At 54.2% G+C, this 26607-nt stretch overlaps 1 protein-coding gene across 4 annotated transcripts in view; it reads left to right on the top strand.

Annotated features, from left to right (window-relative positions):
* The first annotated feature begins 12634 nt into the window (after positions 1–12634).
* The window catches only part of FLNB (filamin B), a 76096-nt gene continuing 62123 nt past the window's right edge, over positions 12635–26607 (top strand). For all 4 annotated transcript variants that reach the window (XM_063348568.1, XM_063348569.1, XM_063348567.1 and 1 more), the window contains exon 1: positions 12635–13019. In XM_063348568.1, coding sequence (XP_063204638.1) covers positions 12671–13019 — 349 coding nt within the window. In that variant the 5' untranslated portion in view covers positions 12635–12670. The remainder of the gene's footprint in view (positions 13020–26607) is intronic.

Below are 26607 nucleotides of genomic sequence, written 5' to 3'. Positions count from 1 at the left end.
TCTGCTATTTCCTGCCATCTCCCACAACACTGGTTCAAATTGTAATTAACAAACCAACCCCCCCCTCCAAAAGAAAAAACCCCAGCTCTGTGAATCCAGCCCAGCCCTCAGGGTAGCGGTTACGGGGGATGCACGGCGTTTACTGATGCTCGCCGCAGGGTGAAGGAGCAGCTTTTTGCTGCCCTTCTTTTCCACCTCGGAGAGAGCGCTGACGCAGGAGCACGCTGCGAGAGCACAGGAGCACCGCCTGGAGATGTTGGGCTGTAGTGAGAAGATACCAGACGATAGTTTCAGAAAATCTGCCCGTCGGGATGTGAGGCTGCGTTCAGAAGTGGTAATGGCCGGGATAATGTGTTGTTTATTGCAAACAGGCATCTGCAGTGGCCTCGAAGGTCTGGGTGTCCGACCGCCCTGCTACACGCATCAAAACCCCTGTTAAGAGTTTCAGCCCCAGATTCAGCCTCCGAAGCCAAGCGGTGATGGTATCACATTCGCTTTTCATTTCTGCGTGGGCACCGTGCCCGTGCAGTTATAACACAGCTGATTCTGATTTTCATATAGTTCATTGTTTACTTATGACTTACTATAAAGTTGAGCTTGTCTTATTTATGAGCAGCCATGAAGATATGGGATTTCATCCACTGGGTGATGACTCATTCATTGGGTTGGACCCTTTAGCTCCTAATACGTGACATATTTTGGACTATTGGATGAAAAGCATTTCTGCATGAGCCCAAATTAAATGCAGTGAATGGAAATAATTAGTTATTTGTTTTTAAAATCGTGTTTGTAGCTGGGTTTGTGCTGGTTTAGCTCCCGGCTCATTCCACCGATGTGCACAAGGGCAGGATGAGTGGCTGGATGGCTCCGGTTGGGGGGGTGAGGAACAGCGTTTTAGGGTCAGGCTTCAGACATGCCAGAGGAGGCTTTGCTTTGTTTCTGCTGTACACAGAAAAGCTCTGCAGCGCTGGAGCACTCAATACTTTCTATGAACTTTAATGACTGCAACATTTCTTGTGCTGCTGCAAACAATTTGAGAAACTAATTTGTTAAATCACTCATAAAAATCTCGTGTTCTTTCCATAATAATAAAGCTCCTCGGCTGGAAAAAGAAATACAGATCTTCAGAAAGAGAGCGCAGCAGGAGAGCCCTTCAGCTGCTCTCGTCTCGGGCGTGCTTTCCCCTCCCGTGGGTGCGTCATGCCCCGTGAGTTCAGCCGGAAGGATTCGCGCAGGGTCAGAAATATCGCCCCCGGTAACGCTCAACTACGTAAGGAAAACGAAAAGTTTTTTAAGAACCTTTTCCCCCCCTCCTCCTGCCCTCATCTCTCACGGATGGGACAGGTACCTGGGAAATGTGTCGGAGCGACTTTGTCGCGGCGAGCGGTTGTTACGGCTTACAAGTTTCCGCAGCCAGGAGCCCCTCCAGCAGAAATTTGTGCCTCCGTTTCGGCGGTACCGGTGCTCCCCGGCGCTGGCGGACGGCTGGGAGGCAGTGGCAGGGCGTGTGGGGGACTCGCCATGACATAACCGCATTCCTGCGGCATTAGGAGATATTCCCCGGCCGCGGCGGGGGCAGCACATCCCCTTTCCCTGCCTCCCACCCAGCCGGGCGCAGGGACGGCTTTCCCCGCTGCGGCTTTGCGGGGGATTTGGATCAAATTCAACCCATTCACTGGTTTCGCTGGGGTTTCGCCCCGTGCTGGGAGCCGGCCGGTGCCCTGCGGGGCGAGGAGCGGCGGTGGGGGCAGGCCGGGCGCCAGCCCTGGCGGGTCCCCGCGGGGAGCGTCCCGCAGCCCCGGGCACGGCCGCGGGGGCGGCGGGGCCGGGCGGGCCGGTGGCGGTAGGTGGCAGCATTGGGAAGTGTTTGCGGGGGGGGGACGGCGTGGGAGGCGGCTGCACACCGGGACCCCCTGCCCGCCCCCGCCCCGCTCCCAGCGCCGGGTCCCGCCCCGGTCCTGCGTGGGGCACCCACCCGCGGCGGCCGCTGCCCCGCCGCGTCCCGCCCGTCCGTGCGCGGCTTCGCTTCGAACCCTCGGGTGGCTCCCGGGCTTTCATCCGGCCCCGGGTTGAGGTGCCCTTCGCAGAGCCCTCTGGGGCAGCGGTTGTCTCCACCGCATCCCTTCGTCCCCCGAGGCCGGCAGCTGAACGGACTTTCGCGCTAATTAGTGTTTCTAAGAGCTGTTAAAGGGGTTGGCATCCGCCAGGATGGGAAACACCGAACTGCTCCAGCGGCTGCTCTCCTGCCTTCGGCCTTCCAGCCCGGAGTACCAATGGCAAAGCTCTTTCCCAGTTGCACTTCGCCAGTTTGCAACCACTTCATCACGCACTCCCCCTCCCCGCCCGCCCCGACATTGCTACTGGAAACTTGCTGCTGTTCAAGGAACCAGGGTGAGGATTTTTTGCTTTGCAGAAGGAAAAATCGCTGCTACTGTGAGGGCTACAGAAAACACAGTGGGCTGGTGCCTCCCTGGGTTTGCATGTGGCCGGGCACACCACTGCCGAGGCTGGTGAAGGGGCAGGAGGAGGAAGGCTCCTGTGGGGCCGAACCAGCCTGTCACAGGGCAGGGCATGGCTTGTCCCTCCATGCAGAGCTCCCAGGCACCAGGCTGCGGATGCACCGCGGTTCCCGTGCCAGCCGGGCACTGGCAGCACCAGTGTGTTAATGGTCAGGTTTGTGCTTTTCTCACAGGAGCGAAGGCTCTCCCTGCCGAGTCTTTCCAGCTGCTGCTCCCGGAGAGCCGGAGGTAACGCAGGTGTGCTGGCGCTCGCCCCACTCAGCCCGACCATTCCTGGTATGGCAAGCTCATAGCAGGAGCTTGCCAGCCAGCGACAGCTGGTGCCAAAGGACCAAAGTCTGTGCAGAGCAGAGGAAAAGTTTACACACAAAGTCCAACAAGAAGGAGATATACCTGGAAGACCATTACTGAGTAGAAAGCAGGAGAAGGGGGCTTCTTGTGGGTACACCTGGCCCTGCTGGTGTTGCAAACTGGGGGGTTTCTGGTCCCCAGAGGAGCTGCTGCCACCTCCCTGCCAGGGCTCGAGCCTCACAGAGGCCAAAAGCAAACAAGGGCCATCGGAGTCGCCTGGGCGTCCACCGTGCTGTGCCTGTGCAAGCAGCCAGTGCCTCCGAGAGGGCAGCGGTGATAACCCAGGGCTTCGCCAGGCTCCTGAAGTCGTGCCTGGGCCCCCGGGGGGTCCCTGCTCCAGGCCGCCGTGGGGCTCCCACGTAGCATGACTGGCCCCAGCTGGATCGCCTCCATCCTGCTGCAATCCATGTTATCACCACGGCTGTAAAGATAAAACCGCCTACCTGAGGCTGCCGTATCTATATCTCACTCTTCCCTCTCCTGCCTCCAACACCACCATTGCAGCAATGGGGCAGCTGGGACTAAGGCATGGTGACCACCCTCAAAAAAGGGTCTCAAGCCATGCCCCAACCCCGTTCCCCTGTTCTGTTTCGCTCTTGCTCACTCCGGTTAGCAGGACTGGGCTTGGTGGGGCTCCTTATTTCCCCTCTGTGTCACACCAGCCTCTCTGCTGGTGTTTTAATCCGTAGGGAAGCCACAATGCCTACGGATTACAAAGGCAAGGTTCCTCGCTGGGAGCACAGTACCAGATGGCTGATGTGAAGTGCAGTGCCAACTACTGAGGGTGGCTGAATTGCCCTTTGAAATACGCTGTTCTTTGATTGAAAAAGATCTATTTTTACTTTTGGTCCTTTTCAATCAGACAGCACGTGACCCGGCTCGTTCTTGATATTATCTCCTGTTTCAGGTCTCTGTCAGACACACAAGGAGCAAGCGGTGCCAGCTGCCCAGCTAGCTCCACCAGTAACACCTTTCTGATGCCATCTTCTCCCAGTAGCATACCTTTTATTGCGTTTTTTTGTTTTTAACTGGTGATTTTGGAGCCGCTTTGCAAAAGGCCGGAATCGCCGTTATCCCCATTTCGCAGTAAGACAAGATGCAGCACGGGAACTGTAGGTTTTGCCCTGGAAGACAAGGGCAGAGCCAGAGCAGAGCAAGAGTCCCCGCAGGGGAATCTCAGAGTTTTTAGGAAAAGCTTATTCACAGAAAAGCTCCTGAGAATAGGTCAGGCGCAGATCACACCGCGGGGATGGGTGATCTGCTCAGCTTTCTTTCCTGCCCTGTTTTCTCCCATCTGGGGTCTCCAGTTTCTCCAGACGAACCCCGCGGAGCCACCCCTGCACGTCCAGCCCCCCAGTTCCTGCTGGGGGCTGTGCCGGGACGCACAGCCCAGGGTTTCCCGAGCTGCCGCCTTCCTCCCGCCCACCCCCGGCCTGGCGTCTCCCATTATTTTCTGGGACAGCGGCAACACCCTGCCCTTTTCCCCCGGCTGGTGCTTCTTGCACCCGCGCACCCACCTCCGCCTTTCCTCCTCGCAGGGTGTTGCTGGGCAGAGCTCAGGCGCGGGACATTGCTCTGCTGCAATATATTAACAGCAGGACTGACTAACAGCCGCGCGGGGGAACGGTGGGTTGAGGCTGGTGACGGCCGGCCAGGTCCAAGTGTTTTTCTTCCACCTTTTATCATTCCTAATTCTCACCCAAATCAACGTGATGCTGCCCGCGGGGGGTCTCTGCCGTTCCTCCCGGTTCTGCAACGTGTTTAAAAGGTTAGCTCACTTTCGGGCAGAGAAATGCCCCCAGAGACATGGCCTCACACATACAGCCGTTTGTGGAGGAAGTTAAATACCCCAATGGCTTGGCTGGGTAAGGACCAGGCTGCCAGCGCCGCACCGGGCTGAGCAGCAGAGCAATGCACGGCCCTCGTGCCCTTATGTGCCAGCCAAGGCTTTACCAGCCCGTGGAGGGGCTTATGAAGTAGCTTTCCAAATGAGTCAGTAGACTTAAGGCTTCTTACGCAAGATTTCTGTCTGGGAACATTTTTGTGAGAAATGCTTAAAACAAAAAAAAAAAAATAGAAAAGAGAGTGACTTCAGCCCTTTTGCAGAAAGCAAATCCACTTAAAGCGTGGTTGTTTTTTTTTTTTCTTTTTGGTTGATTATTCCCCACCATGAGAGAACACCGCCATGGGGACGGCGGAGATGCGCGCTGCGCAGCATCGTGCCTTTCTTCTGAAACAGCCGGGACGTGCGTGTTTTCACTCACTCCGTGCCCGGGCATTCTCATCCCTGCGGCTGCCGCATCCCGGGGCGCGGGCCCGGAGAGCCCAACGACCTCCCTCCCCCTTTGGCTGTCCCGTAGGTCAACGGTTTTGTTTATGTTACACAGAAGGGCTTTAGTTTGTTTAAAAAAATATACGCTGTTCCCCCGGAAAGCGTTCCTTCCTCCGCTTCATCCAGCTGTCCCAAGGAGGAGCTTGGCCGCTCCTCTGCCGCCAAACACAACTCCTCATCTGTACCCCAGGTTAGGGCATCTCCCGGAGACTAACCGGGGAACACCTGGGATTCTGTGCGCTCCACGCGCTCCGGCAGATGTGAGACGGTTTACTCTGACTTTACACCGTCACCCCTGTGAACTCCAACTCGCGGAGAAAAAGCGCAAGGAAAGAAGCTGAAACCCCTGAGAAAAAATGGGCGTACCGTTTTAGGAAGAGAGCCCCGGTTACTCCGAATGCAAACACAAGCAGCAGGTAAAGCTGGAAGCAAGCACCGAAAACGCCTAATGAGGACGGTGCCCGCGGTATCTGATAGGGGCAGGAAGCCGCGATTAGCCGCACACTGGAGCATTGTGTGGCTTTGTGCAGGATCTGGCTTCCCAGGTCGTGAAATCAGATCCTGAGTTATTTTAAAAACGAGTTGCCCTTTCAAATTATTTTTCAACTTGGTGTTTTGATATGCCAAGTCACATTTATTTGGGTAAGCTACATTTTGCTCGGACACCCGCGGCGCGGCTGTCGCTGCATTCCTGGTGCTCGGAGCGGGGGTTCTGGCGGGGAGCAGCTGCCCTGGGGAGGTTTGCACCGACCGGCAGGCATCGTCCTCGGGTACCAACACAACTGTCATTTGGATTTTTGCAAAGAGGGAGGTGACTATCCATGGCTGTGAGCATGCATTTTCTTCACTTAAAACCGTCTTCATAAATTAGAACCAAAATTAAACACCCCGCAGCAGTTTATCAATCAGAAAAATAGATGAAGCTAGGAAAATAGATGAACTCTGCAGCATTTCCATAGGAACAAGCAGTGAGGGTATTTTGGACAAAGAAACGAGGTGAATTCCTGAATGAGACACATTCCCGAGGAATGCCCTGTCCTTGCTCTTCCAGTAGGTGCTCAATGCATTCCAGTTTGGTTGTCTCCCCCGATTTCAGCTGCCACAGGGCAGCAAAAAGCACGAGCAGCCTTGCTCTCAGGCCGTTTACAGCCTGTGTCAAAACCAGAGCTTTAAATTCCAGCTGCGAGCCTCTCCAGGATCCAAAACAACAGCAGCACTGTAAGTTCTGGCAAAGCACCGTGTTTGCCAGATGGATGGCTGCTTTTGGCACCAGTTTCAGCTTCTGGATACATATTTAATGCAGCAAGACATACATATATATATATATACACGCACACACATATATAATGCAGCAAGACCTCTATGTACAGAAGAAAAATCATATTCTTCCAGACACAGAGAGATGAAAAAAATGCCCCAGACATGACTGCTACCAGAAGCAACTGTTGCCTAAATAGACTTTTGAATGATAAATTTCAATATAAATTCCAAGACAAAGTCTTAATATCTTTCAGCGTATTTCTCGAGGTTTCTCTGCCTGAAGACATCCCTCTGTCCCATTTGGACCGAACTGCCGCTGCGTGCTCTCGTATTGCTGTCTTCCCTGGGTGACAGAGGGAGGAGGAAAAAGAAGATGGAAAAACTCAGAACAAGTTGTATCAAATGTCCTAGCCAATATTTGTATAATGCAGAACTCCTTCGCCTTCCATAGAGCTGCTGAATAAGCTGCAATCCATGACGCAATCCATTGAATTCATGCTTTGACTTGAACGACTTGTCTCGGTTTTGCTTCGCTTGGTAGGGATCACAGTAACAAAAGGAGAGGCTTAATGACTACTTTATCAGTCGAGAAGAAACACTTCTATTGTCTTTAAAAACTCAGTAAATAGTGTACCAGGAGAAGAAAATGTGCAGTGTGTTTGGAAACCTTTGACGTGGGAGACCGGGAGCTGCTCCTGGGGACCTGGCTGTGATTGCGGAGCCGGGATCGGTGCTGCCGGCTGCGCGGCAATGCCATTTATGGTCACTTAGTCACAAAACCCCATCGAGTTACGCTGTCTGCCGCTTCTGAAAAACCAAACCTTCAACTACGTTGAGCCTCAGCTTCTCTGCCTCTAACGGTGCTGGCTGAGTGCTGGATTAGCGGCCGAGTCTCCCCGTGGCGCTGCGAGGATTAGCTTCTGCACAGTGTTTTGAATGAATGTGCTATAATTTATTTTATGGCATTTGTTGCACATGGCTTTTGTTGCAGTGCACAATGCTGTCCTGTGTTTGGATAAGGCTATTACGTGCCAAAAACTTATAAATATTTAAAATCTCCTGATAAACTTCTAAAGCTAGCTGGGTGCTGTAGCCCGTGGCCCACTTCTTCTTTTTCCAAGCCATTGCCCTGACAACTCCCAAGCTTCGACAGCCCCGGGGTACAAAGCCTCAGGGTGCTGCAGCTTTGACAGAAAGGATGGACGCGTCTTCCTGGCTTTTCACCGCACGTTTCTGCTGAGATGTGATGCATCTTCAAAGACATTTGCGTGGGGGTCAGTTGTAGCGTGGGAAAAAGAATCAGCGCTGCTCGTGTGTATTAGCAGCACCGCTGAAATCTTCAAAAGATGATGTTTTTAGATCCTCAGAGAGGCGATGACTGAACCGTGGTCTGCCAGTGGTGGAGAAAAGCCCTTCCACCTGCAAAGGCTCAGCCCCGAGTGCTCGGCCGTGGCCGATCCCTGCTCTAGGCAAATGCTGGATTAGCATTTGATATTAATTCCGACTCTTGCCCTCTTACGATCAAAGCAAGCTGTTGCTGAATAATGCAGAGAACACGTTCCATGTCCCAAATGGCTGGGATCCCTCATAAATAGCCCATGGTTTGGAAGAATCCAAGAACATATCATCACGTGGGACCGTGATAAAGTCGATTACCCCGAAGCAGACATCAGACTTCATTAGTCACCCCATCATGCGCTGCCTGTCCACTGATGTCAGCCAGGCCCCACGCCGCTGCTCCCCACGCCCTTCTGCTTTTGCAAGCCGGGCTTAAACGGGCCTTTCCCGAGCGAAGCAGCCGGTGGTCAGAGACGCTACTTCCCCCTGCTTTTAGGATGCTCCAAAAATCTAATGGTAAAATGTCCACTGCGGAGTCCCACCGTACGCTTCCAGGGCCCTGAAAGATGTGAGGAATAATCTGCGCTGAGATTAAATTTCCATTAAGGGTCATCACAGGTTCCAGCGAGAGCAGCAGCAGACCTGTAAAGGCCAGCCAACTTTTATTTACCTTTGCAGTTTAAACTATGCTCCTAATTTTTTTATTCCTGCCTGCAAAGCAGGAATTCACTCCCTGAAAATTCACAGAGCCTGGTCTCTCTGGTTTGAGGGACATTCTTCAGTGTCTTTTTGCTAAAAATAGAGAAACCAAATGCCGTTACGATTCATTCCGTTTGTCAAGGATGCATTTAAAAACGCAAAATATTCTGAGCGGTTCTATGATAAAGCATTAGGTACGTGGCAGCGGAAGACAGGGTCTTTTAAACACAGTCTTTTTAAAGTCCAGCCTTGCAGTGAATTATCATGAAGAGGGAGGAAGAGTATTTTTAAAACAGTGGAAAATATTCGATGCTGTGCTTTTGCAACTGCTTCAAGAGAACCAAAAACGCAACGATAGCGTTCTTCCTTCCTTATATCTGCATCTAGTGAGTAAAGGAAGAGCCGGGATGGAAGGATCTTCGTCATACAGCACGAATTAAAAGAGAAAAGTGTCTGCCCCAGAGCGCAGTGTTGAAATCTCTCTCCCTCTCTGCATATACACATACATCCACCCAAACATCTGCCCGTACAAATACACACATGAGGTATTTCTGCAAGGCATACATTAGTTCATTTGTAATAATATACAGCACCAAGCCGGTATTCCGGCAAGTACCAATTCACGGGTTAGCTTGTTTTTACTTCTCTGCCTCCTGATGAAACTTGAAACATGTGTTCACTTGTGTTGAAGTGTCTCCCAACTTCATTTCAAAGGAAATCCAGTTTTTCAGGCCAAACGTGACCCGAGCACGGGGCAGCCCAGGGGGACTCTCTCACCGGGGGAGGAGGACGAGGCGTTGGTGCCGGAGGAGCCGCCTGTCACAGCGGTCACTGCCACATCCCGCTGCCACACTTGTGGCCAGGCGGCTCCCAGACTCGGTGCCTCTCCTGATCTCAAACGCCCGTGCAGGCGATGGGGGGCACGCCAGGGCTGCCCCCTCTGCTGCTCAGACCACGGCTGGGAGGGTCATCTGGGATTGGGAAGGAAGGATGGAAACAAGATCTGTTCCTCAGAGCAGAAATGAGTTTGCTTTTTTTCATTCTCTTCCCATAAACCAGCCTTTGTTTCCCAATAATCCCGAAAGCAACCAGGACGCAAAAGGCCAAATTCCGCTCAAGAGCCCTGTGATGTGCAGGGAAGGGCGGCTGCGACGCGGGCTGCTGCATCCAGACCACCGGCGTCCCTCCCACCCCGCGCGGTCCCGAGCAGCAACAGCCCCGGCTGCGCCGCTGCCCTTCTCCCGAGGCTGGCGGGGGGAGCTGGGCTCACAGCTCCGCACCGGCACTTTGCCGAGCGCTTCACAGCTGGTTTGGTGCCTGAGTGCTGCTGGTGCGGTGGGTGGGTGGGTGGATGGATGGACGGATGGACGGACAGTGGTACAAAACCACTCAAAGAAACCTCTGTCCTTACATGTCGTTGCACAATACATCATTGGGATGAAAATTTTCTTTGTTGGGTCTATGGAAGAAATGGCCTCTATTGAAAATTTTAGCTAAATATTTAAGTTAAAAATGAAGGTCCTTTCCCCCCGCCTTTTCCGTGTTTAACTTTTATCCACTTCTTTTGCTGCAGAAAAAACTGGCCTAAGCTTCAACTTTCACTGTGGCCTGGGCACAAAACGCTATTAAAGAGAGTGTGCATAGCTAGGTGTGGGAGTGGAAAGGGACGGAAATAAAAGTGTTATAAGCAATCAGATAATCCGGATGTGGAATGGTTGGTAAGGAGTCCCAACCCAGGCCAAAGTCGATAAGCAATTAGCATCCATTAAAAGACGAAGTATAGGGTGGATGGGTGAAAAGACCTTGAAAAAAGGCTCAGCTCCATTTTCAGCCTGCTTTCCTGGGACTGGGGCACCTCTACGGCCTGTCGCCGGCTTTGCTCTGTAAATAAAATCCCTCAGTTAAAGTCAGTTTTTATTTGAATCTGTCTTGCTGCTTGGCTCGATAATTTGAGGAAAGAGCAGCGGATGCTGTGCCGTGAGATACACCTCATCACTTCAGTGTATTCAATCTGCTCTCTGATTCCTTCAGTAGTTTTTAAACAGGAGGTGATGCTGCTTACGGGTTGGGGAGCAGTGGAAGTTTAGGTGTAGCTCCCACTTTACCTCATCTTCCGCTTTGCTTCTTTCTTATTTTCCTGTGAGCAAAGTTATTTAATAAAACTTACGTAGTAGTTAGGTCACTGGAGAGAAACCACAGTGCCATAGTTTAGTAAAGGCTTTAGAAAGAAAACCTTGAAAGAAAATCATTGGAAATCTGTATTCTAATTTTAGTGGTGAGTGGCTATGGTCATTTAACCGAATTAGACTTTATTGATTGTGTTCCAATGGATTTTTTTTTCTCTGACAGACTCTCACATCTTTCAGCGTGACGGCCTTGATGTAAGTAGATACACACACAAAAACTTCCCTTGACGTCGGTGGAGCAGCCCCGGCAGCCGAGCCAGGACTGTGAGTGTGTGCGGGGGATCAGCCCCCCAGGGGAGGGCGAGCGGGTGGGCACAGGCTGCCCTCGGGGCAGGGACACGCAGGGACACCTCGCTGCAGCTTTCGCTGACACGGGACGTGTCGTGGGACGTCTCGGCACCCTGTACAGAGCCAGCGTGTACAGAGCCAGCGTGTAGCAACTGCAGATGGGGTAGTTCTGTTGACTCTTTGCTGTCATCAAATGAGTCAGCGGCAAGTCACAGTCTGTATGTCAGCAGGGAGTGGCACGGCAGGAATCAGGCACAAAAGTGGGGGGAAAAAGGAAAGACCACCCCCTCTCCCCTGAGAATTCAATTCAATCACTGGATTGCTTTTTGAAGTTTCTATTTTCTTTAACTGGTTGATAAAATAGCGTGTACCAGCGCAGGGGGTGCGCTCCCTTAGCAGCCTGCTGCCTCTTCGGCGAGCACCATCACCCCCTCCCGACCCAGCCTGTCCTTTGCGCAGCGTTCCTGACGGCTGCAGCGTTTTACAGATGTCCAGAAGCGAATCCCACCCCAGCCGGCAGGGACTGGGCTCTGCCGGCCTCCCCCGCACAGCCTCCCGCTCCGCAGGCCCTGGTGCTGGGTCGCCCACCCATAGTGCCCCACAGCCGCTCCATGGCGGGTGGGTCGCCCACCCATAGTCCCCCCCAGCCGCTTCTTGGCGGGTGGGTCGCCCACCTATAGTCACCCTCAGTCGCTCCATGGCGGGTGGGTCGCCCACCTATAGTCACCCTCAGTCGCTCCATGGTGGGTATGTTGCCCACCCATAGTCCCCCCCAGCCGCTCCATGGTGGGTGGGTCGCCCACCTATAGTCACCCTCAGTCGCTCCATGGCGGGTGGGTCGCCCACCTATAGTCACCCTCAGCCACTCCATGGCGGGTGGGTCACCCACGCATGGTCCCCCCCCAGCCGCTCCATGGTGGGTGGGTCGCCCACCCATAGTCCCCCCCAGCCACTCCATGGTGGGTATGTTGCCCACCCATAGTCCCCCCCAGCCGCTCCACGGTGGGTGGGTCGCCCACCTATAGTCACCCTCAGTCGCTCCATGGCGGGTGGGTCGCCCACCCACGGTCCCCCCCGAGCTGCTCCATGTCGGGTGGTGCCGCCTTTGCTGTGCGAGGGGCGCCGTGCTGCGGGTGCCAGCTGTGCTCGCGCCCTGGTGGCAAGGGGGCTAGCAGCCCCGTCCACGCCCTAGCCCAGGTGAGTCGCCCTCTGCCTGCGCACCGATGCCACGGCGGGTGTGCAATGCAGCTTGTGCCCCGCTGCCACGGCGCTGCCCCCCGGGGCCGTGCCCCCAAGCGTCCCGCTCCCGCGAGTCCCGCAGCCCCGCGGGGCCCCCGCCGGCACCGCTGGGGGTCGCTCCAGCGGGGACCCCCGTCCCGGCCGGGGGGAGGGGAAGCCGGCGGCGCTGCCGTCGCGGCAGCCCCCCCCCGCGGGGCCGGGGCGCGGGAGGCTGATGCAGCCGAGGGCGTGCCGCTGCCGGCGGATAAAGGCCGGGCGGCGGCGCGGGGCCGGCGCAGAGCCGGGGAGCAGCGCGGAGCGGGCGGGACGACGAGGAGGCGACAGGACCGGGAGCGGGGCCACCGTTGATCGCCGCGCTCCCTCCCCGCAGGCGGGCGGGCGCGGCCGGGCGGGGCGCGGGCGGAGCGGAGCCGACCGAGGAGGAGGAGGAGGAGGAGGAGGCGGAGCGCGGCCGCGCCATGAGCACGCAGGCGCGGGGCCAGGGCGGGCGCAGAGCGGCCGATCCCGACGGCGAGATGCCGGCCACCGAGAAGGACCTGGCGGAGGACGCGCCCTGGAAGCGCATCCAGCAGAACACCTTCACCCGCTGGTGCAACGAGCACCTGCGCTGCGTCAACAAGCGCATCGGCAACCTGCAGCACGACCTGAGCGACGGGCTGCGCCTCATCGCCCTGCTGGAGGTGCTCAGCCAGAAGCGCATGTACCGCAAGTACCACCAGCGGCCCACCTTCCGCCAGATGCAGCTGGAGAACGTCTCGGTGGCCCTCGAGTTCCTGGAGCGGGAGAGCATCAAGCTGGTCTCCATCGGTGAGTGCATCCCCAGCGGGTGGGTTTGGGGTTTTTTCGCATTTTATTGCGTTTCCTTTTCTTTTTTTTTTTTTTTTTTTTTCTTCCCCCCTCCGCACCTGGACCTTTGCCCCGCGGAGCGTGGACGATGCTGCCGGCTGGGCTCCCCGGGGCCGCGGGATCGGGAACTGAGGAACGGCTGCTTTTTCTTTCCTTGAAGAGCAAGCGTTGGGGGTTTCTTTCCTTGAAGAGCAAGCGTTGGGGGTCTCTTTCCTTGACGAGCAAGCGTTGGGCGTAGTGTTGGTCTAAAACTGCGTGTGCAGTGTGTGTGGTGGGGCCTGGCTGTCAATGCCATCCCGTCCTCCTCAGCGTCTCCCTTAGCCGCTGTCTCGTAGGTGAGGCTTTGCTCTCAGGTCTTTTCCTGAAGAAGCCCAATGCCGGAGCACGGTCTCTCCCTGCGCAGCCCCTTTCCCCAGGCACTGACCCCTCTGGCAGCCCTGGCAGGAGATGTGGCCGGGACGATGCTGGCCCCAGCCTGTGTCCAGGCGGGGGTACCAGGGCTCTGGCAGGGTGCCTGGCTCTTGTGGGGCGAGCTGTGGGGAGATAGGCACCACCATAGGTGGTAGAGGAGCGTGAGGAGGTTTTTCGTGAGCCCAGTAGATGATGCCAGTGTTCTGGTTAGCGTGGATGCTTGCCTGAGCGCAGTTGCAGCTTTTGAACAGGCTGCACTTTCTCCTTAATCTTCCTGCTGTGGCAGAAAATGTACGAGGACCTCTGCTAGCTCCTGGAGGTGGGTGGTGTGAGCTAACGCCTGCCCTGGCTGGCACTAGGTTTGACTCTCCATGCCATGCTGGAGGGTGCAATCGCTAGATAACTGGTGGGCTGCTCAGGAAAATTAAAAGCTGTTGGCATGCACAAATGTCAAATTGCAGATGATCCCTCAGGAATGCATGTGGTAACCGTTTTGGGAATAGCTCAGGTGTGGCTGCAACGCAGTCTGTAAAGCAATAATTTGAATGCCTGAGAGATCTCTGGGAAGGAATGCGAATGCCTTTTCTAGCTCTTTGCCAGATAACTCTAATTACTGCCTCCTGATGACTCTGGCCTCGATGAATTGCACAGCTGAATTTGGGTGAGTGCAGCTCTGCTCAGTTGCCTAAAACTCTTGGCCGAGGTGAAAGCTGTTTCCCTTCAGAGGCTTCAGCTACAATAGCAAGAAAATACAAACTTCTCCAGTTGGGAGAGACCTGGCCCTCTCTGGAAACCTGTGGCTGGGTGGGGTAGGTGGGTACCCTGTTACTCCTCTCTACTAGGAGGTAAAAACAGCTTTGGACAAATGGGGACTGTTGGGTCCCAAATGGCTGATTATCCTCCTGGGGCAAAAGAGCTAACGTGCTTGCAGCTGGGAAGGGAGCTGGCGCTAATTATTTACTGAGAGGTGCATTCCCTTCGCACACAGAGGGGTTCGAGTTGCAGCTGCCGACTCCTGGGCTGAGCTTGCTTTTGCTGCCGTCGGAGCTCACCTTCCCACCTCGGCCGCTGGAATAGCTCCTTACCAGCCACAGGGCTAACGCCAGGCCAGCGCTCCCCCTCTGTTGTATTGTTTGCCCTAGAAAAACGTTGCTGCTCCAGCTGCCTTCCTATTTGTCTGCGGGACTTCCCGAGGGCTGCGGGTTTGGGAGATCAAGGTTAGTCCGGTCAGGCCTGGCTTCCAGCGACTTCCTTCCTAGAAGCACTGCGGCGGCAGCAGCACCGCTCCCTTGCAGGATGAGACTGAGCTGCAGGCTGGCCCTAATCACTTAAGACTCGTCTAACTGTTCTGCAGCTTACTTGCATTGTGTTGGCTATTAAAAATAAAACAAACAACCAAACAACCCCCAAAACCCAACAAAAGAAACCCTAAAAACCCTGCAGTTGAAGCTTTGGAGAATGAAATAGGCTGCTAGTGCCTCTGCCATCTCCCAGCCTTTGCATGAAGGGGTCTGCAGCTCCATCCGAGCTGTGCCACCAGAGCCGAGTGGTAGCACAGGAGCCCTGCTATACGTACAGTCCGGGATAAACTGAAGCCTGAAAAAAACATCCTGAGCCCCCTTTCCAAAAAAGAGGTTCAGAGGAAGCCTTGCGGTGCTCCGTTCGGCTGAAGGGGCTGAAGCCCACACCACCCCTCCTGCAGGCGCGGTGTCCCTGGGCTTCGCTGCCTGCCCTGGGTGCGTTTCTCCCTGCGGGTTCTGAAGAACTTGGGGCTTTCATTTTGTTTGTAGCTTTTAGTCTCTTCTTTTGTGGTGCTGAACAAAAGCAAGGCTGTTACGGGGTCTGGAGCTGAGTACCGGTAAAGGCACTTAGGTAGAGAACTTTTATGACCAGGTTATTCTTTAGGGCCTGGGGTGTTTAGGGCCAGCTCCGAGCCAAATCAGCCGGGAAAACCTGACAGCTGCGGCTGCTGGATTTCTGGCATTAATAATGCCATCAGACCTCTGCTAAGTGGATGCAGTGCTTGTTCCAGTTATTATTTAACTTCCAGGAACGTTTTGGAAGCCATGTATTATGGCTCAGCTACTGCTGCTGTACTACAACCACACTTTTAAACTCTTTCAGTAGCAAGCTTTTGGCATTCATTTTTTGTCCATTTAAAATAAGTCTGCCTAGACGCAGAGAAGTCGGTTTAAATTTATAGTGTTTGACTACAGCCCTTTCTGGATGCACCATTAGGAGTCCAGCCTCTCCTGCTGCTGTTACCCCTTGTTTAGTCTCGGCTCAGAGTCTGTGGGTAGTTTCAAGATGCTTTTCTCCTAGGCGTGAAGGGCCTTCACTTCAGTGCAGATGTGACCACATGTGTGGTCTACTGTAAAAAAAAAACAGTCATAAAGCACATAGGTGCTTCGTGCCCTCCAGCAAAGATGGGATTGAAAGCTCTGGAAAAGCTGCTGTTAGGGCAGGTGACTTGGACACGAAGGAGGTGACCAATCTGATAGTCTTCCATGATGGCATGGCTGGCTGGGCAGATGAGGGAGGAGCAGTGGATGTTGTCTACCTCGACTTTAGCAAGGCTTTTGACTCTGTCTCCCATAATATCCTCATAGGTGAGCTTAGGAAGTGTGGGTTGGATGAGTGGACAGTGAAGTGAATTGAGAACTGGCTGAATGGCAGAGCTCAGAGGCTTGTGATCGGCGGCGCAGAGTCTAGTTGGAGGCCTGTAACTACTGGTGTTCCCCAGGGGCCAGTACTGGCTCCAGTCTTATTCAACACGTTTGTCGACAGCCTGGATGAGGGGACAGAGTGTACCCCCAGCAAGCTTGCTGATGACACAAAACTGGGACGGGTGGCTGACACACCAGGAGGCTGTGCTGCCATTCAGAGAGAGCTGGTCAGAGAGGAACCTCATGAAGTTCAAAAGGGGCAAGTGTAGGGTGCTGCAAGTAGGGAGGAATAACCCCATGCACCAGTACAGGTTAGGGGTTGACCTGCTGGAAAACAGCTCTGCAGAGAGGGACCTAGGAGTCCTGATGGACAAGAAGTTGACTGAGGTCAATGTGCCCTTGCAGCCAAGAAGGCCAATGGCATCCTGGGGCGCATTAAAAAGAGCGTGGCCAGTGGGTCGAAGGAGGTCATCCTTCCCTTCCACTCTGCCTTGGTGAGGCCACATCTGGAGTACTGTGCCCAGTTCTGGGCTCCCCAGGTAAAGAAACTGGAGAGAGCCCAATGGAGGGCTACGAAGGTGATCAGGGGATTGGAGCATCTCTCTTACAAGGACAGGCTGAGAGACCTGGGTCTGTTTAGCCTGGCGAAGAGAAGGCTGAGAGGGGATCTTATCAGTATCTAAAGGGTGGGTGTCAAGAAGATGGGGCCAGACTCTTTTCAGTGGTGCCCGGTGACAGGACAAGGGGCAATGTCCCTTCCAGCCCCTACCATTCTGTGAGTCTTCTGCTTGACACGAGGGAGCTGCTATGCTACTCAAGTGTTAACAAGTATTAAGTCTAGCTTTTTTTTTTTGTCTGCTAGACTGAGATAATTGCGGATTCCTGGGTGCTGAGTGGCGTGCGGCGTGACAGGCGCTGCAGAGTAGGATGCCAGGAATGCAGAGCACAAGGGCTTTGCTCTTGGCCGAAGGAGCCGATTGACTCCGCAGATTACTTTGTATGAGAGCCACATCATGCCTTGGTAAAAGCTGCAGCAAGTGGTGGAGAAGGGGGGGTTGAAGCTAATTTGGCACAGAGCTTGCCCCTAGAAACCCTGATACTGGGCAACAGGAGTCAACTGATTTAGCTTAGAAACAGAGGAGTTCAGTGTCTGAAGCCTGGCAGGTGGTTTTGGGCTGTGACCTGCCAATTTGTACCCAAGCTTGCAGCCGGCAGGTCCTAGGTGTGTGCTGTGGTGCTGGTTGGTGTCTGTTGGCAGTGTCTTCATGGCTACGGCTTGCCCAGCGGAGAGGCAGGATGGATGCCGAGCGGCTGGCTTTTTTCTTTGGTAAAACTGCAATCTTAGACTGCAGCAGTCAGATTGATCAAAGTGAAAAACATGGAGCTTCTCTTTGCCGGGTTGCGCTCTCACCAGATGAGCGAGCCGATCGGGCTTGCCTCCCAGCTGCAGGGTGTCGCTGGGATCCCGTGCCAGCCCCAGCTGCTGTTGTGTGGTTGGTTTCAAGGTTTGTCTTTACGGTGGTCCCGAGTCCCGCTGCGGTGCCTGGAGGGAGCTGAGCCGTGCCAGTGAGGAGAGGATGAAGTTATAATCATGGTCTGTTGGGACATGCCTTGTGGAGAAGTTGGTGGCCTTGGGATGTCCCAGCTGCAGGAGTAGTTCTGGAAGGGCTCTTTCTGACCGAGCGTAACCTCTGTATCGGGTGGGTTTTTGCTTAATGACCAAGTACTTGATCTACGCGCTGTGCTCTAGCGCAGACCTCCAGCGTGCTCTAAAGATTGAAGTATCTTGACCTGGGAGTCCTTTGAGTACCTTCTTGAAATATCATGTTAGGAAAATGGTTGAAAACCAACTAGGCTGTTGATATGCTCACTGAAGGGTGACAAAGCAAATCTTAAATTTTTAGAGGAATATTCGTCTTTTCTAAACCTTGGTAAATGCATTGTCCTGTGGTGCCTAGAGCTAGGTGCTGGAAAACTGGGAAAAAAAGGGAAAATGTGCGTTCAGCCTGTATACGCTCAGGGTCTCTCTCTGTCTCACTCCAGATGTTATTAACACATCGTAAGGAGGTAGTCTAAATACACTTGCGTTTTTGTCTGCCACTTACCTGTGACTTCCCTGGAGGCTGTTTTCTGGAAAAGATCCAGTGTGTCTTGGAAGCAACTTTCTGCTTCTTGGAAATGTGACACTTAATCCTTCCCCTCGAAGATGACTTTTGATAGCACGGCAGTGGGCCTCACTGCTGGAGACTGGAGGTGGCTTTGGTTTCTGAGAGTGGTTGGTCTCCTCAGGACCTTCTGTTTCACTAGCTGGACTGCTGGGCTGCAGCAAAAGCGGCTCTGCATGAGCTGTTTGCTCCAAGTTACAGGAAACTTTAAGGTAGCTTACACAGACCGTTCTTGCATTCTTTTACATATGAGCGGAAACTTGTAAACCGATCAAACTTCAGTAAAATTACTTGGGACCAGTTAGACTAATGTGCTAAACAGCTTTTTCATTTCAGGCACTGCACGCCATGCCAGCTATTCAAGGAGGACTGAAGTCTTAACTGCTCCATGTTCTAATGCCATGTCCTGTATTGACTTACATGGGGATGTTTAAATCTAAGTGGGTCAGGATAACTTTTTCTAGCCTATAACTGTAATCTAAGAATGTGCTTAGCCTTGTGTGTGGCCATGCTTCTGCGTTGCCAGTATTGTTCGGTGTCCGCTCCAAGCGATGGGAGGTAAACCAATGATCTCTGAATCCCCCGAGCTGCAGAGGAATTCTGTTTTCTCTCTGCCCCTCAGAAACAGACTTCGATGTGCAGCTACTCTGGGACCCGAACAAGGGCCTGACAAGTTTAGACCACTAATACACGCTAAGCAAGCGCACCAGAGCGAAGCCATGCATTGCAGGTGATGCTGGTGTGAACAGACTGTGACACTCGCCAGGTCTCTGCCACCAGCATCAGGCAGACCTGCCCGTGGACCCGTCTTCCTCTGCTGCCTGGCGTGGTACACGGCTCACGAACATGGCCCCTGACCTGTAAGTCATTGCAGTAATGAAGATACAGCGACCTGGGGTTTGGCTCTCTTGGTGCTGGGTACCGGTGTGCCTGAAGAGCCTGGCCCAGCGGCTCTTGCTTACAAAGCATCAAGCCCGACTTTGGCTCTTGGTGAGGTAGCCGGGCTCTCTGTAGAGAAGCCTGTAGGTTCCTGTGAGGTTTTCTTGCTTTTTGTGTGTGTGCTCTGATAGCACTGTGGGTCCTGTTCCAGAGCACCCACCCGTGGGCAGGGGGAGTCGTCTCCGTGCAGGCGCACCAAGGCAGTGATGGGCATGCGTGGGGGGTGGAAGCAGGCGAGGATGGGAGGGTGGAAGCAGGCGAGGATGGGTTCCTGCAATCTGCTTGGACTTGGCAGGACAAACAGTCAGGTGTTCCAAGCATGTCCATGCTGCAGGAAGGAAATGCCGGCTAGCTGAGTGTTAACTGCTGGGGGAAGAACCCAAAGCAGAATACATGTAGAAAAGGCTAAGGGAAGGCACTGCCCGTCCTTGCAAGGAGATCTGAGCAGTCTTTGCTACAGCCATCACCAATATGGCACTGCTCACAAGGCTTAGTTTGCTTCAGGCCGAATTCATGTTGAGGGCGGGGGGGGGGGAACAGCTATGTGCCTTCACGTTGGGCTTGGAGAAATGAAACTAGCAGTTTTTATGAAAATACTGTGCCTGTGAAACCAGTGCGAGCTGCTCCCATATCTTTTCTCGATAGCAGTGTGTGTGTGTGCGGTCGAGGTGGGTACTCGCCCACCCCTCTTGCAGCCGCCGCCTGGGTGGGGTGAGCAGAGCTGCCCTTGCTCTTCCCGGGAACTTGACCCCGGGTTCAGAGTTGAGTCAGCCGAGGTCTGAGGTTCGCTCTTCAATGCGCTAAGCGAGCTCTGCCTGTTGATTTGGATTAGTGCAATGAAGCTCGAATGAGGTCCCGTCCCTCCCCCCCCCCCCCAAGGTCTTGCTTCTGGGAACGTGGTGTAGGTTGTTTTCCCCATAAGGCAAAAGTTTCTCGCAGCTTGCACTCCTACCTGTTTGTGTTCCTCCTGAGGAAGGACCAGTACTCTGTAATCTAATAGGGAAGACGCTTTCTTCCAGGTCATCATTAGGAGATAAATCCTAGTTCCTGTGCTTGAAAGCCTTGCGGTGAGCCTGTGTTGGATCATAACTAGATGGTTCTCTGGGCCCTGACGTGCGCTCTAACCTGTTCGTGAGCCTCCCTCAGCTTTCTGCCCCTCCTGCAACTAACCCAGAGTTTTGGAGGTGCCTACGTAATATCTGGCACATGACAGTGAGGACTGGATCCGCTCTGGTGGGCTTTGGGTTCAGCTAGTGGGTTGCGACGTGTAAATGCTACTCTGCTGTAAGCAGTCGAAGTCTAACATCCAGAGAGAGAAGTGTGCGACGTCTAGTTCCTGCTGTGCTAGTACAAGGCAACTGTAGTACAACCACTGCAGGGATAAACTGGATATTTTTTTTTTTTTGTTGTGTTAGCAAAAACAAGCTAGGCCACTTCAAACAACAGCCAAAGGCAGCTTTGCCCAAGTTCCTGGAGAAGCAGGGGTTGCCTTGCACATCCTCCCTTGTGCCGAGTGACACAGCAGACACTGCCCTGGAGCTGCCCCGGGGTGGGCAGAGGATGGAGCAGCTGAGTCCTGCCTCTCCTGGTGTGATGGGCTGGAGTTGTTTGGACCTCCTGCTGGTAATGCCTTTGGAAGAAAGCAGCCATGGGTCTCTAAAACCATCTGAGAAGAGTGGCCACACATACGGCTGCACCGTCTGGTTGCGAATGGGATGTTCCCTCCGAGTCAGATAGGTGATGGTCCTCTGCTGTTCCTTACAACTCGCATTAGACAACTAATATAACGGGAAGGAACCAATAAATACTGAAGGCGATCTCTAACTTTAAAGCATAAATTCAGCTGATATTTCAGAGTTGTTTTCCCTGGGTCACTGAAAGATAGCAAGTTTTACTCATCAGGCTGGTAAGTTGGTGCTGGCAGAGCTTTGAACGTCCAGGCTGAGATCTGTCTTGCGAAGGGACAAGCTGTTTTCATCTAGCAGCAGCAGCAGGTTGCATGAACCCTCCTGCCATTGTTACCCAATTATTAGCACAAAAGTGGCTATGGGCCGCAATGACATCGCGGGCCGCGTCTCCTTCTCCCTTGCTTCAGGCCATGCCGTAAATCATGACGCATTTATTTGTCAGAGCACTGAATGACTCCAGCGTGAGCTGGCCGGGCTGCGCGGCAGCACAGCTCCCAAACGCTGGGCCCTCTGGGGGCGAGGTGGGCACGGACGGGCAGACAGACTGCCACGCTGTCACCCAGCCCGCCCTCTTTGCAGGGGAAAATTGGGCAAGAGCAGTGGCCGCGGCACATCCCGGCGTCGCAGCAGAGGATGCTCGCATGGGCGGGTGCCGTGCTGAGCAACCCTCTGCCTTCCCCGCGCCGTTGGGGAGGCTCCTGCCGTCTTCTGCGAGCCTGGGTGGGGTGCAGGCGTCTGCGGAGCGGTGGCCGCAAGCAGCGGAGCCGCCCTTCCTGCCAGCCCACGGCTGCCGCGTTTCCACCAGCTTCTTGTGCCGAAATGTGGGGGGCACTTCACGCCGTCTGCGAGATGAGCTCTGGGCTGAGGAGTGAAACGCTGCCCCGCAACGCCGGCTCCCGCGCCTTGCCTGGGTGCTGCCAGCGCGTCTGGATCTGGGGGCTGCTCCAGCCCGAGCTGGGGGTGGGATGCTGGCGGCAGGCTCTCCCCCGCGGCTCCCGGCCATCTCGGGCTGCCTACTGGTTTTGATTAGTCTGTGGCTGCTCTTGTGAGGAGACAATGTACGGGTCTGTATGGCTGAGCCTATGTTAAAGGGCGCTGCCGTGGTTGGCCGGCCCAAGGCGAGCCGTAGGTGGCAACTGGTGAGCTGCGACGGACCCCTTGGGAGCCCGGCAGCAGAAGGCACAGGGCACGGAGCTGCTCTGAGCAAACACCCGTGATATGCGCATCCGAAGGTTATTCAAACACAGAAGAGGAAATACTGTTCCCCTCGGCTAGATACTAACGCGTTCTATCTGTGCTTCCTTTAATTGTTATAATTAACTGTTTTACATTCCCCTTTCTCGGCACAGCCTTGCAGCTGTTTTAGTGGACTTCCCATAGGCAAATAGAATCATACAATCATTTAGGTTGGAAAAGACCCTTGGGATCATCGAGTCCAACCATCAACCCCACGCTACAAAGTTCTCCCCTACACCATATCCCCCAACCCCACATCTAAACGAGTCTTAAACACATCCAGGGATGGTGACTCCACCACCTCCCTGGGCAGCCTATTCCAGTGTCCGACCACTCTTCCTGGGAAGAATTTTTTCCTAATGTCCAGCCTAAACCTACCCTGCTGCAGCTTGAAGCCATTCCCTCTTGTTCTATCGCTAATTACCTGTGAGAAGAGACCAGCACCAACCTCTCTACAAATACTGGCAGGCCAGGTCTTGGAGCTAGTTGAGGGCTCAAGGCTAAAACGCTGATGAGTACATTTTGGAGGTGACCTTTCCCTCTGTGCAGATCCGCCCTTGGTAGTGAGGTGAGTGTAGCAGCAGGTCCCTCTGGGCTCGGACCACGGGGGCGAAGAGCTAGAGCCGGGGTGCGGGGTCCCACATCTGGCTCCGGTGCGTCTCCCTGGCTGGGAACTGGCAGGATGACAGACATTCCTTCTATCTGTCATGGTGTCAGACACAAACCTTGGATTAATCTGAGTGCTTTTGATCCTCGCTACAGAATGGGGAACGCTGGCTTGCCCAACAAAGTTGGTATCTAACTGTCGTCTTGATGATGCAAGATACTGAGTGTTACTTCACCTTCATAGCTAAATAGTGAGTTTCTGTGGAGTTTCCTTCTCTCTGCAAGACTTGGAGTAGTTCTGCCTGTCGGTCTCCCAAATAATCCAAAGCCCAGGCACCCTTGAGCCTGCTCCAACACCTGGATGCTCCCGCAGAGCTGCTGTTTGCTGGTGTCACGGTTGTGCCTTGCTGAGATGCTCGTCTGGTTATCAAATTCCCCTGTGGGGGAAGAGCTGGTGTCAGAGCAGAATTAACATACCGGCTGTGGGAAGACTTCGGATGCTAATCGTGTTGTTTCAGCTCTGTTCCGGCTGTTGATTAACAGTGGCTGGATGCAAATATCTGATAGCTTATGTAACTGCTTGAACAAGATCAATGATCTAATTAAAAGTCAAATAGAAACAGCTTTAGCTGTCTCTGAGAATTATTTCTTTTGGTAATTCTTTTAGGCTTGTGGTAAAAATGCAGCTATGAAGAAATGGAGAAACTAGGCTGGTGGCTGCTAGGAAAATCTGTGGGGAGTCTTTCAAAAGCGGCGACTCCCAGTGCCACAGCCCGAGCTCAGCGGTGCCGGACGCTGTGGCTGTCAGACGTGGGGACAAAGGGACGGAGGCTTTTAAACCGGGACCACGGGACCCTCTGTAGTGGTGCTGCCTTAATGCTGTGTGGTTATGTAGCCCTGTGGTACCCAGCGCTGGCTGAAGGGAGTCTGACACTCGCAACAGAGGGTGCAGCGTGTGCGCTGGGCAACTGAAGAGCTACATCAAATTTGGGTGGCCAAAGGGAGGAGGGTGGCTTTTACCGCAGCTGCTGTCAGAGAAGTCCCCGGCTGGCAGAGGTTGGCTGCGTGTTGACAAACCAGCTCCTCTAGCTAACCTGAGCGGCGAGCCGGGGCGAGGATGCCCAGCTCAATCAAGTCGCCAAAGGCCAAGCGGGATGTCGCCTTGCGGGGCCACAACACCAGGCTACCGAGGGGCGCCTGCAGATCCCCGTCCGTGGCCCTGGGCTGCAGCCCCGGCGCTCAGCAGAAGCCGGCGCAGCTCACAGGTACCCAGTTAGAGGTTTTACACCCAAAAAGAGAGTTGGAATAGGCTGAGATTGCCTGCCGGTGGTTCAGATTCTCTCCCAGTCTGTAGGGGTGAAGAAGCTTTAATGGAAGCTCTGCCTTCAGCCGGCTGTCCCAGTAAAGCGGCTCAGGCTGCCCTTGGCGCTGTCGCGCTGGATGATTAGTGGCTGCTAAGTGCGCATTACTGAGCACGCTAATGACTTGCAGACATCTGCAGTTATAGAGATAGGGGCATATGGGACTCCTGGACAAGGGTATCACAAAGACCTTGTCCCAGAGAATTAACCGCGTCCCTGCCGGGATCCTCACTTGAGTATATCCCAACATCCCGCTTTCTGGGAGGAAACAGCCTGGAGCTACTCTGCGAGGGTCAGCTCGCCGAGGTGGTTTGCTCTGCCGTGAAAGCACCAGGAGCAGCAGACTCCGGTGAGGAGCTGCTAGTTCAAGGCCCCGGAAAACAGTGGAAATGCCTGAGGTTTCCCAGGTGGAAAGCTCTGCTGGACAACCCTGGCTCGGCCAGGGAAGTGCCCTGAAGTTAGTGGCATAAAACCGTACTTCAATGAATCTACTTCAGATTTTGCTGTGGTTTTGCAGCCTAGCTCTTGTGTTCAAAACAAAAGAAATACCTTTTCTGTGATAGGTAAATAACTGAGGAAAACTGTGTGCCTTTAACGGGTTTTTAATTGCAAGGAGGAAAACTGAACGGCTTCACATGAAGTGCTGCAGCTATCGGTCAAAAGCACTGCCTAAGGCAGAGGAAGCGTAAATATTTTAATTAACTAGCTTTGTTACTTACACATAGGCTGTAACAAACTGCAGAATATTTCATGCTCTACCTGTGAGAAAAGGAGCTCAGGCTTCTGAGGTGGTACCGGGCAGCAAAAGTGTTCACACTGGGCTGTAGGAGCTGGAAGGAGCAGCCTAGGAGTAGGAGAAATGCCTGTTTCTGTCTGCACGGAGGGAATAGCATGTTCCTAAACATTTTTCGTGGTGAAATGGAGGAATTGGTAACAAACGAGGTGGCCTAAGGCTGTAGGTAACTGGAAGGGGTATGGGAGACCAGGCAGAGCAGCGCAGCTTGCAGCGTTGCTGCAAATATTCCAAAATTGCCCCTAGAGCCAATGCTTTTATTTTCTTTTTTTTGTGTGTGTGTTGTGTTAAAAATGTGAAACACAATAGGCTTGCAAATGTGAACAATGTGAGACTGCAGATTGAAAATGAGATCTTGCAGCTGGCGAGGATTTGGGTAATTGCCTGCGCTCCGCTCGGTCAGCGTGTGTGGTGGAGCCGTGTCCCCGAAGACGAGGGCGAGAGCTGCGAGCCTGTGAAGTCTGGAGAGCCTTGCGCCAAGCCTTCAGCTGGAAGGTTTGAAGCCCAGCCTCCGGAGAGAGCCCGTGCACGGCACCGGCCCCACGGCACGGGAGAGCGGCCGGAGTGAGCCGGGGTCCCTTGTGCCGTGGGGGCCCTGCGGGACTCGCGCGTCCGAAGCAAAGCTCCGCCGTGGGGCGAGCGGGTTTGGGTGGGAGGAGCGGGGACACGGTCTAGCACGGGGACGGGCGTCGCACAGCTGCAGCGAATATGTGCTCGAGCCGCACCATTAATCCCATCTGGTCCGCTTTAAGGTGCTCGGAGACCACCCGTGCGGTCCGTGCCCCTGCGGATTCAGCGCCGCGCTCCCGCTGGCGAAGGCTCCCCTCAAAAGAGGTCTGTCTGATGGGGGCTGCCGCCGGCCGAGGAGTTACCTGGGCCTCAAGCCAAGCGTCTATTCCTCCCGTTAGCGGCTTGTAGCTGAAACCGTGTAAAGACAGCGCTGTCCTGCGTGGGGTGTTACGCACGCACGGCTTAAATCTCGGCCGCGCAGGGGCAAGCCTTGCGCTGTGCGCGGATGGCAGTGTTTGCTGCTGGGTTGCACAAGTACACAAAAATACGCTCAAAAAAACTTCACTCCTTTCTCCGGGAAGAGGGGAAAGCTTCTTCCTTCAAGCAGCGGCTGCACCACGCTGAATATTTTTTTATTTTTATTTAAGGATTGGCCTTCTGGGAAGAAAATGGTCGTTTTCCTTTTCGGACAGGGATGGTCATGATTCCCGGTGGAGGGGACAATAGGTGTCTGTATGTGAAAGCTCGTGAAGAATTAACATCTAGCTGGCTTACGTACAAAAGCATTAACACATCTTCATAGTGGTCATGGAAAAGCAACTGGAAAAACACGGAAAATCCTGCCAGGGATGCAGGGATGCATGTGTTTGCAGCGATGGTGCAACAGCCCCGAGCGTCCCCGCTTGGTGCGCGGCTGCAGCCGGCAGCCTGCCTCGTGCGGGTGTGTTGTCCCCCTCCTGACGGGCACGGCCGTGGCTGCAGCTCGGAGGCAGGACTACGGCTGGTTTTGGGGGGTTTGCACCGTCACGGCAGCGTTGAATTGCAGTGGCGTGGCGAGACACGTTCCAGTGGCGGCGCGTGGGTGTCGGGCTGCTTTCGGTGCTGCGTGTTTATGTTCAGAGCGCGTACTTCTGTCTGGATGTCAAAATGAATTGTTGAAGTGGCTCGGATGCTG

The sequence above is a fragment of the Chroicocephalus ridibundus genome, chromosome 10 (assembly GCF_963924245.1).
Source record: "Chroicocephalus ridibundus chromosome 10, bChrRid1.1, whole genome shotgun sequence".
NCBI classification, from domain to species: Eukaryota; Metazoa; Chordata; class Aves; order Charadriiformes; family Laridae; genus Chroicocephalus; species Chroicocephalus ridibundus.
The sequence above is the reverse complement of the archived record's forward strand: the minus strand, read 5'-3'. Positions and strand labels throughout refer to the sequence as shown.